The 12,504-nt window shown below is 44.2% G+C and overlaps 1 protein-coding gene across 1 annotated transcript in view; it reads left to right on the forward strand.

Moving 5' to 3' along the window:
* The first annotated feature begins 9,974 nt into the window (after window positions 1-9,974).
* LOC142573134 (ATPase WRNIP1-like) overlaps window positions 9,975-12,504 on the forward strand; it is a 101,205-nt gene continuing 98,675 nt past the window's right edge. The window contains exon 1 of the mRNA XM_075682667.1: window positions 9,975-10,448. Coding sequence (XP_075538782.1) covers window positions 10,347-10,448 — 102 coding nt within the window. The 5' untranslated portion in view covers window positions 9,975-10,346. The remainder of the gene's footprint in view (window positions 10,449-12,504) is intronic.

The following is a 12,504-nucleotide window of genomic DNA, read 5'->3' on the forward strand; positions in this document are numbered from 1 at the left end:
GCAATTTTTGTAGCTATTGTGAATTCGTCTAAGAATACTTAAGGCTTCATGTCAACCAATGTTAGTCATACATATGGAGCATTTCTGCTGTTGACGTCTATTTGATTGGGAAGAACTAGAGTTAGATCAAATTTTTCCAACCTTTTCTCAATGAACTAATGACATTCAACAATCAAGCAATTGAGAATTAATAAATTGATGGTACATCACGAGTGTTTATTCAAGCTCCATCTCCTGTGAGGCATACCTACCATTTTCGCGCAAAGCACCCTGGAAGGCGTGTTGACTGTGCATGCACGCACGCACGTGTCGAACTCCGTGCACAATAGACGCGATGCATTGAAGATGAATATTTATTAAAATTCAAATTAGTTATTTCTGCCTTGTAAAGGTACAGACAGCGGAGTCGCAGAAAGAGCTGTCAGATACAGCTTGACCAAGCCGTGGCCCCCTTTTGCTTGGCACCGGCTTCACAGCAAGACTTTTAAAACATAGGTAATTGCACAGTGTAACAGCAGTTATGCAATAATGAGCAAGAACAAAAGAAAACAAAACACGATTAGACAATATTTAGACAATATTCACAAAAAGGAAAACAGAACCTACGTGGTAACATACATAGCACCCAAAATACTGTTTGACGCATTAAAGAGGTCAAAATTATTATATATATTAGCTATATACATATTTGTATAGAGCTACCAATCCCTGCAAAATCTAGATCGCAGGTTTTCATTACACATGCATGCACGTGCACAACACACACACACCAAGAAGGAAACAGTGAAAAAAGAAGAAAGGAAGAGTATGGGGAACCGTGGTGGTCTCGTGCTATCGCATCTCCCTCTCCCAGAAGGAATGAAAAGGTTCTTGGAAAGCAGGGATGGGTGATTCTCTCCATTGGCATCAGTTCCCACCAACGAGGACGAGGCGAGAAAGTGAAGTAGGGCTTTCCTTGCTATCTATTTTTTCTTCGTCAGGCGCAACGCCGCCTGCTCGCGAGGGCACAGACAGGGCGCAGGCAGGGCGGCAGGGGCGCTAGTTCCCGCCAAATGCTAGCTCTGGATGCCAACTCGTTTCACGACTCGACAGCTTGGTAGACTACTTGATGCATTTCTGTTATCATGGACTGCGCATATAAACGCAAACTACAGAAAGTAACCTGGACAAGAAGAGCGCAAGCCCTTTCCATGGAGTGGAGCCGCCATGTCTTGCCGTGCAAGATATGCGTGCTTGTAAGTGGCATTTTAATTTCATGTTGCATAGTGCGTGACTGCCTTTGTCAAGTGAACAAAGCTAGCTTTGTATTGCGCGAATATGTCTTGCAACATATGAAGTTGTTTTTTGTGTTTGTTTTTTTTTCTGACAGGAAGAAAAAAAGGAGAGATTTATATGAGAACGGGTCAAGCGTTAATGTGAGACGTACTTTCATGTATAGATAGTTAATATTATTTTTTCGTCTTGTAAGCGTGGCGTATTTTCCTTTATTTTTTTCTAGGAAACACTGGAACGACACTGCTTATATTGAAGCATGGTGTGCAAATTACCTGCTATGCTCGGAACTGTTATCACCATTCGGGAAGAAATCAGGTAAGACGCTTGTCCAGTTGTCATTGCAGAAAAGTCATAATTAATTCGAAGTCGCTTTTGTTCCTTCCCACAGATGAAAAAACAACACTTTAAATACCCAGTACTGTACGATATACGTCTGCTGCATTGCAGGTAAGAATGGATTGTGTTTGGCACATCTCCGCATGTGGACTACAGTAGATCTAGGAACATCGGACAAAAAGACACGTACGTGAAACACTAGGACAACCGATATCTAAGTTGTTTCTCAATTGTTCTGTTGTAACATTTTCATAGTTTATGTGTAAAACTTTGTCACCACAGTAAAGCTTTGTCACCGTCACGAAGTGATGTAAACCTTTATACTTATCTCGTGGCAGTCTGCATGCTATTTCGTTTGTGCATGCCATATGTTGTCGGTAATTCATTTATTGCGCACCCTGGATGTATATTTTTTTTCAACAATATTCTGAGCCGAGTCAGCAAATCGATCTTTCCTGTCCTCGTATTTCCTTGGGCGGTTCTAAAGCGTGAATTACGTCGCAGAAGTTGAACGCACTAATTTTCACTGAAAGTGCACAGTGTATTATATTATATGCATGTGCAACGACGAAATAATAATTTTGTCTGTGGCTGTGCCAGGATCAGGATTTCTTGCACACAAATGTGAAAAAGTCTATTAAATCACCGGCATGGTTCACTGATTTATTCATTATTACATTATTTGTTTGTTCGTTTTTCAGTTTGTATGAGCACTGTAACAATCCAAGCTTCACTTTCGACGGGGACAGAGAAATGCCGGATACTGTACCATTCAGAGCCAAGAACATGGGAATGGCTGAAAAAGAGCCTCCCAGGCCGTATGCGAAACCCTCACAGCAGACCAGCACTGTCCTTTAGCTGTATGATACTATTTCAGTGAACAAATCTGACTACTTGCAAATTGTTAACACTGCTGCATGAAAAAATTTATGTATTTTATGGTTGCAAAATAAACACCTAAAAAGAGAAAATGTTGCGTTCACGTGTTTCTTTTGTTGCGTGTTACGTATTTATGCTAACCGGTACAGAGAATAATTAGTGGTGTTTAATTATGTTTCACATCTGAATTACATGCATATTGCGTATATTAATTGTCAGCGCGAGTTAAACGCCTCTAATAAACTGTATATCGTTGACCTGAAAATGCAACACACAGCAAAAAAAGAAAAACCTGATGTGTTTTTTAATATAATAGAAAATATTTAAGAAAAACGTCCGCACCCAGCCGATGGCCAAAGCAAACCGGTGCTTATGAAATGGGTCGCAGTTGGCCCGCGTGCAGTGCGCATTCGGCCACGTCGGCTACAGTGGTCGGGCCTATGTCACTTGCCGATGGTCGCTAGATGTGAGGCCAGTGTCAATCCCCGATGCCGGCCCCCCATCGGGTGCCGAGGTCGGGCCAACCGTATTGCAGTCGGCCAGAGACGTTGGAGCGATTTTAAAACTGGGTCTTTCTGTTGCTTGGGTAAGCGGTCTGTACTCCTTGATTACGTAATGCGTCTATGACTGCTGGTACCTCTACTGAATCAAATGCCTTTTCATTATCTATGAAAGCCATATAGAGAGGCTTATTGTACTCTGCAAATCTCTTAATAATCTGATTAGTGACATGGGTGTGATCCATTGTAAAGTATCCCTTCCTGAAGCCAGACTGTTCCCTTGGTTGACTGAAGTCCATTGTTGCCCTTATTCTATTGGAGAACATTTTGGTAAATATTTTGTATAATACTGGGAGTAAGCTAATGGGCATATAATTTTTCAATTCTTTAATATCTCCCTTTTTGTGGATTAGTATAATGTTTGCATTCTTCCAATTTTATGGGACCCTTGCAGACGATAGACACTTTGTATAAAGTGCCGCCAGTTTTCCAAGCATTATGTCTCCTCCATCTTTGAATAAATTGACTGTTAGTCCATCTTCTCCTGCCACTATTCCTTGTTTCATGTCTTCCAAGGCCCTTCTGACCTCATCAGTAGCTGTAGGAGGAATTTCTGTATCCTGTTCATTGCTGTTGCTAATTCAGGTATCCTGACTCCTCTGAGTACTGTAGAGGTCAGTATAGAATTCTTCCCCTGCTTTTACTATATCTTCGAGATTGTTAATGGTATTACCCTGCTTGTCTTTCAGTGCATACATCTTGGTTTGTCCTATGCCAAGTTTCTTCGTCGCTGATTTCAGGCTGCGTCCATTTTTTACGGCTTCTGTCTTTCTCACGTTATAGTTTCAAATATCACCTATTTTCACCTTTTTGATCAGTTTTGACAGTTCCACGAATTCTATCTTATCTTTTGAGTTGAACACTTTCATTCTTTGTCGTTTATTAGGTCCTTTGTTACTTCGGAGAGCTTGCCCACTGGTTGCCTTGGTGCCTTGCCTCCATGTCATCTTCATCTCTCTATTCTAAGGCTGCATATTTGTTTGCAAGTACCATCCTGAATTTGTCTGTTTTTACCCTTACTATCACTAAATTGACCTATTTCCTCTTTACCAATTTTACTCTTTCTCTCTCGAAACTGAGGTGAATCCTAGCCCTCACTAGCCTATGATCACTGCACTTTACCCTACCTATCACTTCTACATCCTGCACTATGCTGGGATCGGCAGTGAGTATGAAGTCAATTTCACTTCTTTCCCCATTAGGGCTTTTCCAGGTCCACTTTCTGTTGATACGCTTTCTGAAAAAGGTGTTCATTATTTAAAGCTTATTCCTTTCTGTGAATTCTACCAGCATCTCTCCTCTAGCATTCCTAGAATCAAAGCCATAGCTGCCAACTGCTAGTTCACCAGCCTGCTTATCCCCCAGTTTTGCATTGAAGTCGATGCCGAGTTTGCACTTTTGTCATTGCTAATTCAAGATCCTCATAAAACTGATCTACTTTGATCATCATCATTGTGACTGGATGTTGGAGCACAGGCTTGTACTACCTTTAATCTGTACCTCTTATTAAGTTTGATTACGACTACAACTGCCCTCTCATTAATGCTGCAGAATTCGTCAATGTTGCCGCTAGGTCCTTATGGATTAGGAATCCTACCCCATATGAGGGTCTTGCTCTGGAGTTTGAGGTATAGTGGCGGCGCGGGAAACATTGTCTGGGTAGTAACAGCTTGGGTAGTATTAAGCCCTGGCTGTGGCGAAGCACGTTTCTAGCCCGAGTTTTGCGTCGATTCGCACTTTTTTCTGCCCTGTTTCGAGTGCGAAAAGGCTTGTCACTTCTCACAGACCACGCTGTGAGCTAGCCGCAGCCTATAGTTTAACGAAAACGGACTCTTCGTGAGATGTAATGCTGGAAGCAGAAGTAATCAGCAACGCCGATCCGGAGAGATCTAGCTCCACCTCGAAAAAGCATCACCGTCGTTACTTCTGCGTTGTGGGCTGCCATGAACAAGAAGGCTTGAATCCCAACATCAGATTCTACCGTTTTCCTTCAAGGCCTCACGAAGCGGACCGTCGGGCACGCTGGATAGCTGCTGTTCGATCGTCGCGCTCACGGTAAGCGAAACCTCACGCCATGCTGACTGCTTCGCCTGTCTTGAAGCTTGCTTGATTATCTGCGTTCAAAAATTAGGTCTTTTGCACATACAGTCTCGACAGCAGATCGACATAGCAGCAGGCATGGCTGGTGATTCACGATTTGAGACCCGGGCACAGCGACAATGAAGAATTCTACCGGTGCAAAGTGGTGAAGTGACCAGATGTGTGCAAATGAGCACAAGTGGTTGGGCTGATTCGGTGACAGTTCACTACCCCACTACGAGCAGCACAAGTTAGAGAGTTAAATGTGCTCATCCTTGACCTCAAGCCAGCACATTGAGGGAGTGCAGCAAGGTAGTATTGATTGCAGCACATCGAAGTTCGAGCGCTGTCATTAAAAGCTGCATCAAGCAAGCAGCGCACGAGCTCGCGCTGCAGCGTGATTCGCACGTACGTTACTGCGAGCTCATATGCATTGCATCAGTTATTTATCAGTTGCTAAAGGGACAGATGACCGCTACTACAGTGCAGGCATAACTACTTGTCTAGCGCCATACAGTCAACAAAGATTGCAGGAGGCCCGCCGTTTCGCGGCATGTCGAAAGGCCGCTGCCGTCGCGGCGCGTACCGTCGTGCGTTCGAGCAGTTCCGTACACATGATGTCTGCTTATCGCTGCTGTGAATTCATATATAGCAAGCATTTCCTCGCGTTTGTGCGCCTGAATCTGGCAGCGTGCAAACCTTTCCTGAAGTTCAACTTCGTACGCGACTCGCTTCACTTGCCATTGACACCGCGCTAAAACTTCGCCGCTTAATTCTTGACCGGCGTACACGTGTTCGGCGTTGCCTTTACGCAGCGTGCCACCGCTGAAAAAAATCTTCGGCACCCGATATTCGCTGTAAGCCGTGGTACAACAAAACCGAAAGTGGCAGGTCCATATTGTAAACGTGCTTTCCGAAGCAGACGACCGAGCTTGGTACTACCCAGTTAAGGACAAAAGGCGCTTTTTAGCACCATTTTCGCAGTGCCCCCTGGGCAATGCAAGAGCCCCATTGCTTCTTATGAGGGAGACCTCTGTAGCAGAGGCCATATCCGTTATGTTCTCACCAGTTCTTCTAATCTCACTAAGGCCGATGATATCCCAGACAATGTCTGATAGTTCCTCAAAGAGTCCTGCTAAGCTATCCTCAGTTCACGGAGTTCGGCAATTAAAGATTGACAGGGTCAGTTTCCATTGGCGGCCTGTCCGGACCCAGCACCCTCTTCTGCATTACAGGCAACGTTGATTGTAGGTCTGACCGCCACGGTAGTCAACATGGTAGTATTCTAGCCACTGTAATGGTAGTCATGGACTGGCGATTCCTCAAATGACCATCTCGTCCTTATGGTATCTTCGACTGGTCGCCTGTATGCCCCGAATCAGAGTCGGGTAGATCGGTCGTTTCCCGAGCTCAAAGGTAGGGGACAAGCGCGCAAGCCAAACGTGCGACTCGCTCTCGGAGGAGGAAATTGCTGATGCGAAACCACGTGACTACTGCCAACGTCCGATGTTTCACTAGAGTGCACACTAGTTTCACCTATCCAAAGCTCCCGGCGCTGCCAGAAAAACCGGCGGACGTGCCGGCGGGACGAAAGTTGGTCGAGACGCCAGCATGCAGTGGCCTAGGTTGCCAAGGTTACGGTGGGCCGTCGCCAACAGAAGCGACGCGGCGCTGCGATGACGTTGCAATGAGAGAAATGGTCATCGATGAGGAAGGGTTTAGCAGCATAGGGAGTGACCATAAACGCATCATTTTGAAAATGGGATATGTAGTTGGGAAAGAGAGCAACGAAAGCAAAATGGCCAGTCCAAATTTGAACGCTGAACAAATAGCGAATATAGTCACTAGAGTGGAGGAAGAAATTGGCAAGTCGCCAAGTAAGGGGTGGGAATATGGTGAGCTTCTAAGTGTAGTAACGACAGAATTACGGAAAGAGAAACAACATGTTCATTGGAAAGGAAAAAAGAAACCGAAAAGCTGGTGGAACAAGGAGATACGAGAAGCGATCGCCGAACGACAGAAAGCATCTCGAGAGCACAGGCAGGCAAAGAAGGCGCAGTTGCCACAGGATGAAGTAACCAGTAAATGGGAAATATACCGGGAGAAAAAGTCTATGGTTCAAATACTGGTACAAGCAAAATTAAAAGGTGAAAGCGAAAGTTGGTTGTCAGAAATACGTGAGAAAAAGAAGGCCGCACCTAGAATATTTTGGAATCACATAAAATCATTAGGCAGGAAGTCAACAACAATACAACAACATATCCTAGATGAAGATGAAAACAGACTGGAAGGAGAAGCAGCAATAAATTACATCCAAAAAGTAACAGCCGAATCTTTCAAAGGCAAGGACGAGGTTGTATTTGAAGAAAAAAAGAGCATGAAAGAGACCCAAGGGGGAAAGGAGCTAGTGCTTACAAATTTAAACTGGAAGAAAGCGGAAGAGAAAATTCCTAAGCGCACAGCCACAGGGCTAGACGAGGTTCCCGTTAGGCTGATAAATGAACTGGGACCAAAAAGTAAGGAAGCTCTCGTGAAAGCAGTTGAAAAAACTTTAAAAGATAGACGAATACCAGACAGTTGGCGACAAAGTAGAATGAATTTAATTTATAAAGGTAAGGGGGAGAAAGACAGAATTCACTCGTATAGACCGTTGACCATTACATCGGTAATATACAGGCTAGCAATGCAGGCAATCAAATTAAAGCTTCAAGCATGGGCAGAAAATAATGGCATTTTGGGAGAGCTTCAGAATGGCTTTAGAATAGGTAGGCGTTTGGATGATAACTTGTTTGTTCTTACTCAGTGTATTGAAATATCAAAAGCAGAAAGCAGACCGTTGTATGTGGCCTTTTTGGACATTACAGGAGCATACGACAACGTAGACCGCAGCATTTTGTGGGATATTCTGGAAGGGGAAGGCTTAGGTAACGATTGTATACAGCTTTTCAGAGAGATTTACCTAGAAAATACTGTTTGCGTTGAATGGGAAGGGAGGAGGAGCGCGGAGAAAGTTCATATCAACAAGGGACTGAGGCAGGGGTGCCCTTTATCTCCGCTGCTGTTTATGATGTACATGGTGAGGATGGAGAGGGCGCTAGAAGGAAGTAATATCGGGTTCAATCTATCATACAAACAGGCAGGTACAGTAATAGAGCAGCAACTCCCAGGTTTATTTTATGCGGACGACATTGTGTTGCTCGCAAACAAGCAAAGTGATTTGCAACGTCTGGCTAATATCTGTGGACAGGAAGCCAACAATTTAGGTTTGAAATTTAGTGTTAGAAAATCAGGTGTTATTGTATTCAATGATAACAGTGAACAGACAGTGGAGATACAGGGCCAAGAAATACCTCGGGTAACAGAATATAAATACCTTGGTATATGGATAAACGAAGGCAACGGATATATGGAAACACAGGAAAAAACCATAACAGTCAAGGGGAAGAGAAATGCAGCCATAATGAAGCACAGAGCGCTATGGGGATACAATAGGTACGAGGTCCTCCGAGGTATGTGGAAAGGGGTAATGGTTCCAGGACTTACTTTTGGAAATGCGGTTGTTTGCTTTAAATCAGGGGTACAATCAGGACTCGACGGGAACCAAAGGTCAGTGGGTCGCCTCGCATTGGGCGCTCACGGGAAGACTACAAATGAAGCTGTGCAAGGGGATATGGGCTGGACTAGTTTTGAAGTGAGGGAAGCTCGCAGTAAAATTGAGTATGAAGAACGGCTGAGGAATATGGAGGAAAGTAAATGGGCTGGGAGAGTGTTCAGGTATCTGTACAGGCAAAACATTGATTCACAGTGGAGGAAAAGAACTAGGAAGCTTACCAGCAAGTATGCGGCCTGTGGGGTGGGCAACACAGCAACAAAGAAGGTCAAGCGGAAAGTCAGAGAGGCTGAATTAATCTCATGGGTGGCGGCAATGGAAAAGAAACCTGCCATGAGTAACTACTTAAGGGGAAAAAACGAAATTAGGAAAGAAACCATTTATGATAACTCAAAGGGAAGCTCATTACTTTTCGAAGCGAGATCGGGATGCCTTAGAACACGCACCTATAAAGCGAGATATAAGAAGGAAGAAGAAGCATGTGCTTGCTGCGGTAAAGCTAGGGAAACGACGGAGCACATTTTATTAGAATGTGAAGACGTCTATCCAGCGGTCGATTTAGGCACCACTGGCCTCCTTGAAGCCCTTGGGTTCAGCGGGAGCAGTGGTAAAGCAAACAGGTCCGCAATAGACATCAGTAAGAGGCGATTGGAGGATTGGTGGAAGAAAAGTAGGGAAACGACAAAAGACGGAGACGTACAAAAGCACAGTTCGCAATAGGGTATCAGAAAATTTGGACGTGGTAGTTCATAGTGTCTTTTTTTTTGTTTCTCATTGATTAACCAAGGTAGGATATTAGGCAGCATAGTAGCAAGAGTTTGGTGGCGCAAGCCACCGCCCCGTTCCAAAGGGGACACTCATAACATCCATCCATCCATCCAATCTCGATGACTGCTCCGACGACAGGGCTCGGAGTGCCTCAGAGCGCTCCAAGATAGAGGAGAGCAATCGAGAAGAACCAGCCGAACGCAGGGCGCGCACCCTCTTTCAACCAGCCGAAGATAACGCAGCTCGCGAGAGCGCTCCAGAGTGCTCAGAAACGACCAGCCGAAGATAGAATAAGTCAGGTGCTCCGCAGCTGCTGGGGACTGAGGGTCATTGGTTAATTGTAGGAATCATTCGGGAGATAGTGGCCCAATACTGCACCAGGAAGACCAATTCATATTTTAGTGAGGGAGTGCCTTTGTTGGGGGGGGGGGGGGGAGCTTAGTTGGCATTCCTAATTTGGTTGTACCTGGCATAGAGTTTCCTACAATAATTCTTGTAGGAAACTCTATGGTACCTGGATTAGTATAGCCCCACTCGCTCTCGGCAACTTTTGCTGATGTCAGGCGTCACTCCAAGCCTGCAGATGTGCCGTACGTAGCAGACGACCGCTATTTCCAGCGTGCTAACCGAGCTTTTCTTGGGCGTATGATGCGGACCTCACTCGTACTGCTACTACAATACTGTTAAAATGAACCACGAACAAAGAAACAAAGATTTTTATTGTAAACCAAAGATTTATAAAAGGAATCTCGTTATAGAGATATCTGGTCGTTATTGGTTAGCAACACTGGCTGTCAAGACATGTCTGCTGTTGTTTCTGTCAAAAGTCCACGAGTGTGATGTTTTCCTCAAGGCAAACGCCACATAAGCGAGCCAGACATGAAGGTAGCGTGGAAAAAAGACAGACTTATCCTATCTTCTCGTCTACCAGTTCCTCGAAGGTGAGTGCACGTAGACTATGCTTTCGTGATCGCCTCTTTTTCAAACGCATGCTATAGCGCAGCTTTGGCGGTCCCTTCAAAAATCAGCCGCTCGGTTCCAAATGCTGTTACGGTCTCAAAGATATGTCATTGCAAAACTTACATTCCTGATTGAAGCGATTAACGTTGCGCTTTCTTTGTGTGCATTGTTGGCATTGGCAAATTACAGAAAAGAAAGCAAGACTTTCTTTGAGAACGGCAATTTCTGAAAGCATTAGATATGTTGGCCTGACCTTCCTCTGCCGTTATTCCTACCGTCTTGCTGCGCGTTGTCATTGGTTACAAAAGAACAAAGATAACCTGCTTTGGCAAGGAGGATTAGGAAATCAAAACCAGGCCATTGATCCTGTACTTCGGAATTCGCGAACTTCATTTACGTTGTTTCCCATTGCCTAGAAAGTGTTTTGCCGCATTCCTGTGGCTTCTTGTTCTATATCGACATGTTTTCACAGCTCAAAAGACGAGGTCTGAAGGAAGAACACAACACAGGCGCTGACTTCAACTGACCTTTCTTTGCGAAATCGCCAGAACTATATACATGAGCAAAAGTAATAAAAAGAAAAACAACTTTTGCATTAAGTTACACGTGAACTCCTATTGCATTACAGCCAGATACTTGATTTCGTTTTTTGTGAGGGTAATAGACAGCATGTTGATGCAAAGGTCGCCCAGCCGCTGTATCTTGTCAGCCTCTATGAATTCACGTGTAATCTGTTCTCGGTGTTTGGAAATTATGACGCAGTTTTCAAAGTCAGGGTCACAATGGCAGTCTTTGCAGTGAATGCCAAGATGACCTTGCACGGTGGTATAAACATTTTACAAATGCTCCTTCAATCGCTCATTCAAACACCTGCCTGTTCGGCCAACGTATTTCTTTCCGCAAGTCAAGGGAATCATGTAAACCACACCCACGGCGCATGCTCCGAATCGCTTCCTATGGTTAGTATCGCAAATATTTCGTCATGTGGCATGAGCATTCACACGCCTACAGAGCACTGATAATTTTTCCGGGCCAGAAAATCAGCTTTAACATCTACGTTATTTCCTATCTTCTTCAAGCAGTGCGAAATCTTGTGCAAGTAAGGGAGCACCACGACTGGCTTATTGTCTCTGGAAGCGCTGTGAGATGGTGCTTTGTCTCCCAGCTTGATATTCTTTAATATCTTTTCTGCTACAGAAACTAACAAAGCTCGGGGTACCCAGCATAATTTCCAAACACCGAGAACAGCTTGCACATGAAATCATAGAGGCTGACAAGATACAGCGGTTGGGCGACCTTTGCATCAGCATGCCGTCTATTGTTTTCACAAAAAACGAAGTCAAGTATCTGGCTGTAATGCAATAGGGGTGCATGTGTGACTTAATGCAAAAGTAGTTTTTCTTTTCATTACTTTTGCTCATGTAATAGTTCTGGCGATTTCGCAAAGAAAGGTCTGTTGAAGTCAGCGCCTGTGTTGTGTTCTTCCTTCAGACCTCGTCTTTTGCACTCTGCAAACATGTTGATATTGAATCACCAACACGCCGAAGCTTTCACATTCTTGTTCTATTTGTACTATCTCGAGTTGACGAATCTTGTTCTAGACGAGATTTGTCAGCTCGAGATAGTATTGCTTAGTAATTGTGTTTTGTTCTGGAAAGAAACTTCTCATTGGGATCTTCAAACAACCACAAAGTAAATGACAATTCTAATATCGAGTGCCTGTTCATAAAAATATTTCTTTTTTAGAATTTCATGTAAATGCCTTGGCCCTCAAGCATGGCCACTGTGGTTGCCAAATATGTGTACATCCAGGTTAATGTTGTTTGGCATTGTTGTTTGCTTATTACCTGGCAATCAGGGTAAAACATTTTCAGTGTGCACGGTAAAGTGAATTGGACCAAGTTGGCATTTGTTCATAATATAGCAGGTAAAAAAAAAAATTCATTGACGCACATGAATTGACATATGATGTACCTTGTATTGTGAACATGTTTCCAATGTGCTTGTCTTTTCCCTCCCCTTCTAGTGCCTTCATGT

Source organism: Dermacentor variabilis, chromosome 2, assembly GCF_050947875.1.
Source record: "Dermacentor variabilis isolate Ectoservices chromosome 2, ASM5094787v1, whole genome shotgun sequence".
NCBI lineage: Eukaryota > Metazoa > Arthropoda > Arachnida > Ixodida > Ixodidae > Dermacentor > Dermacentor variabilis.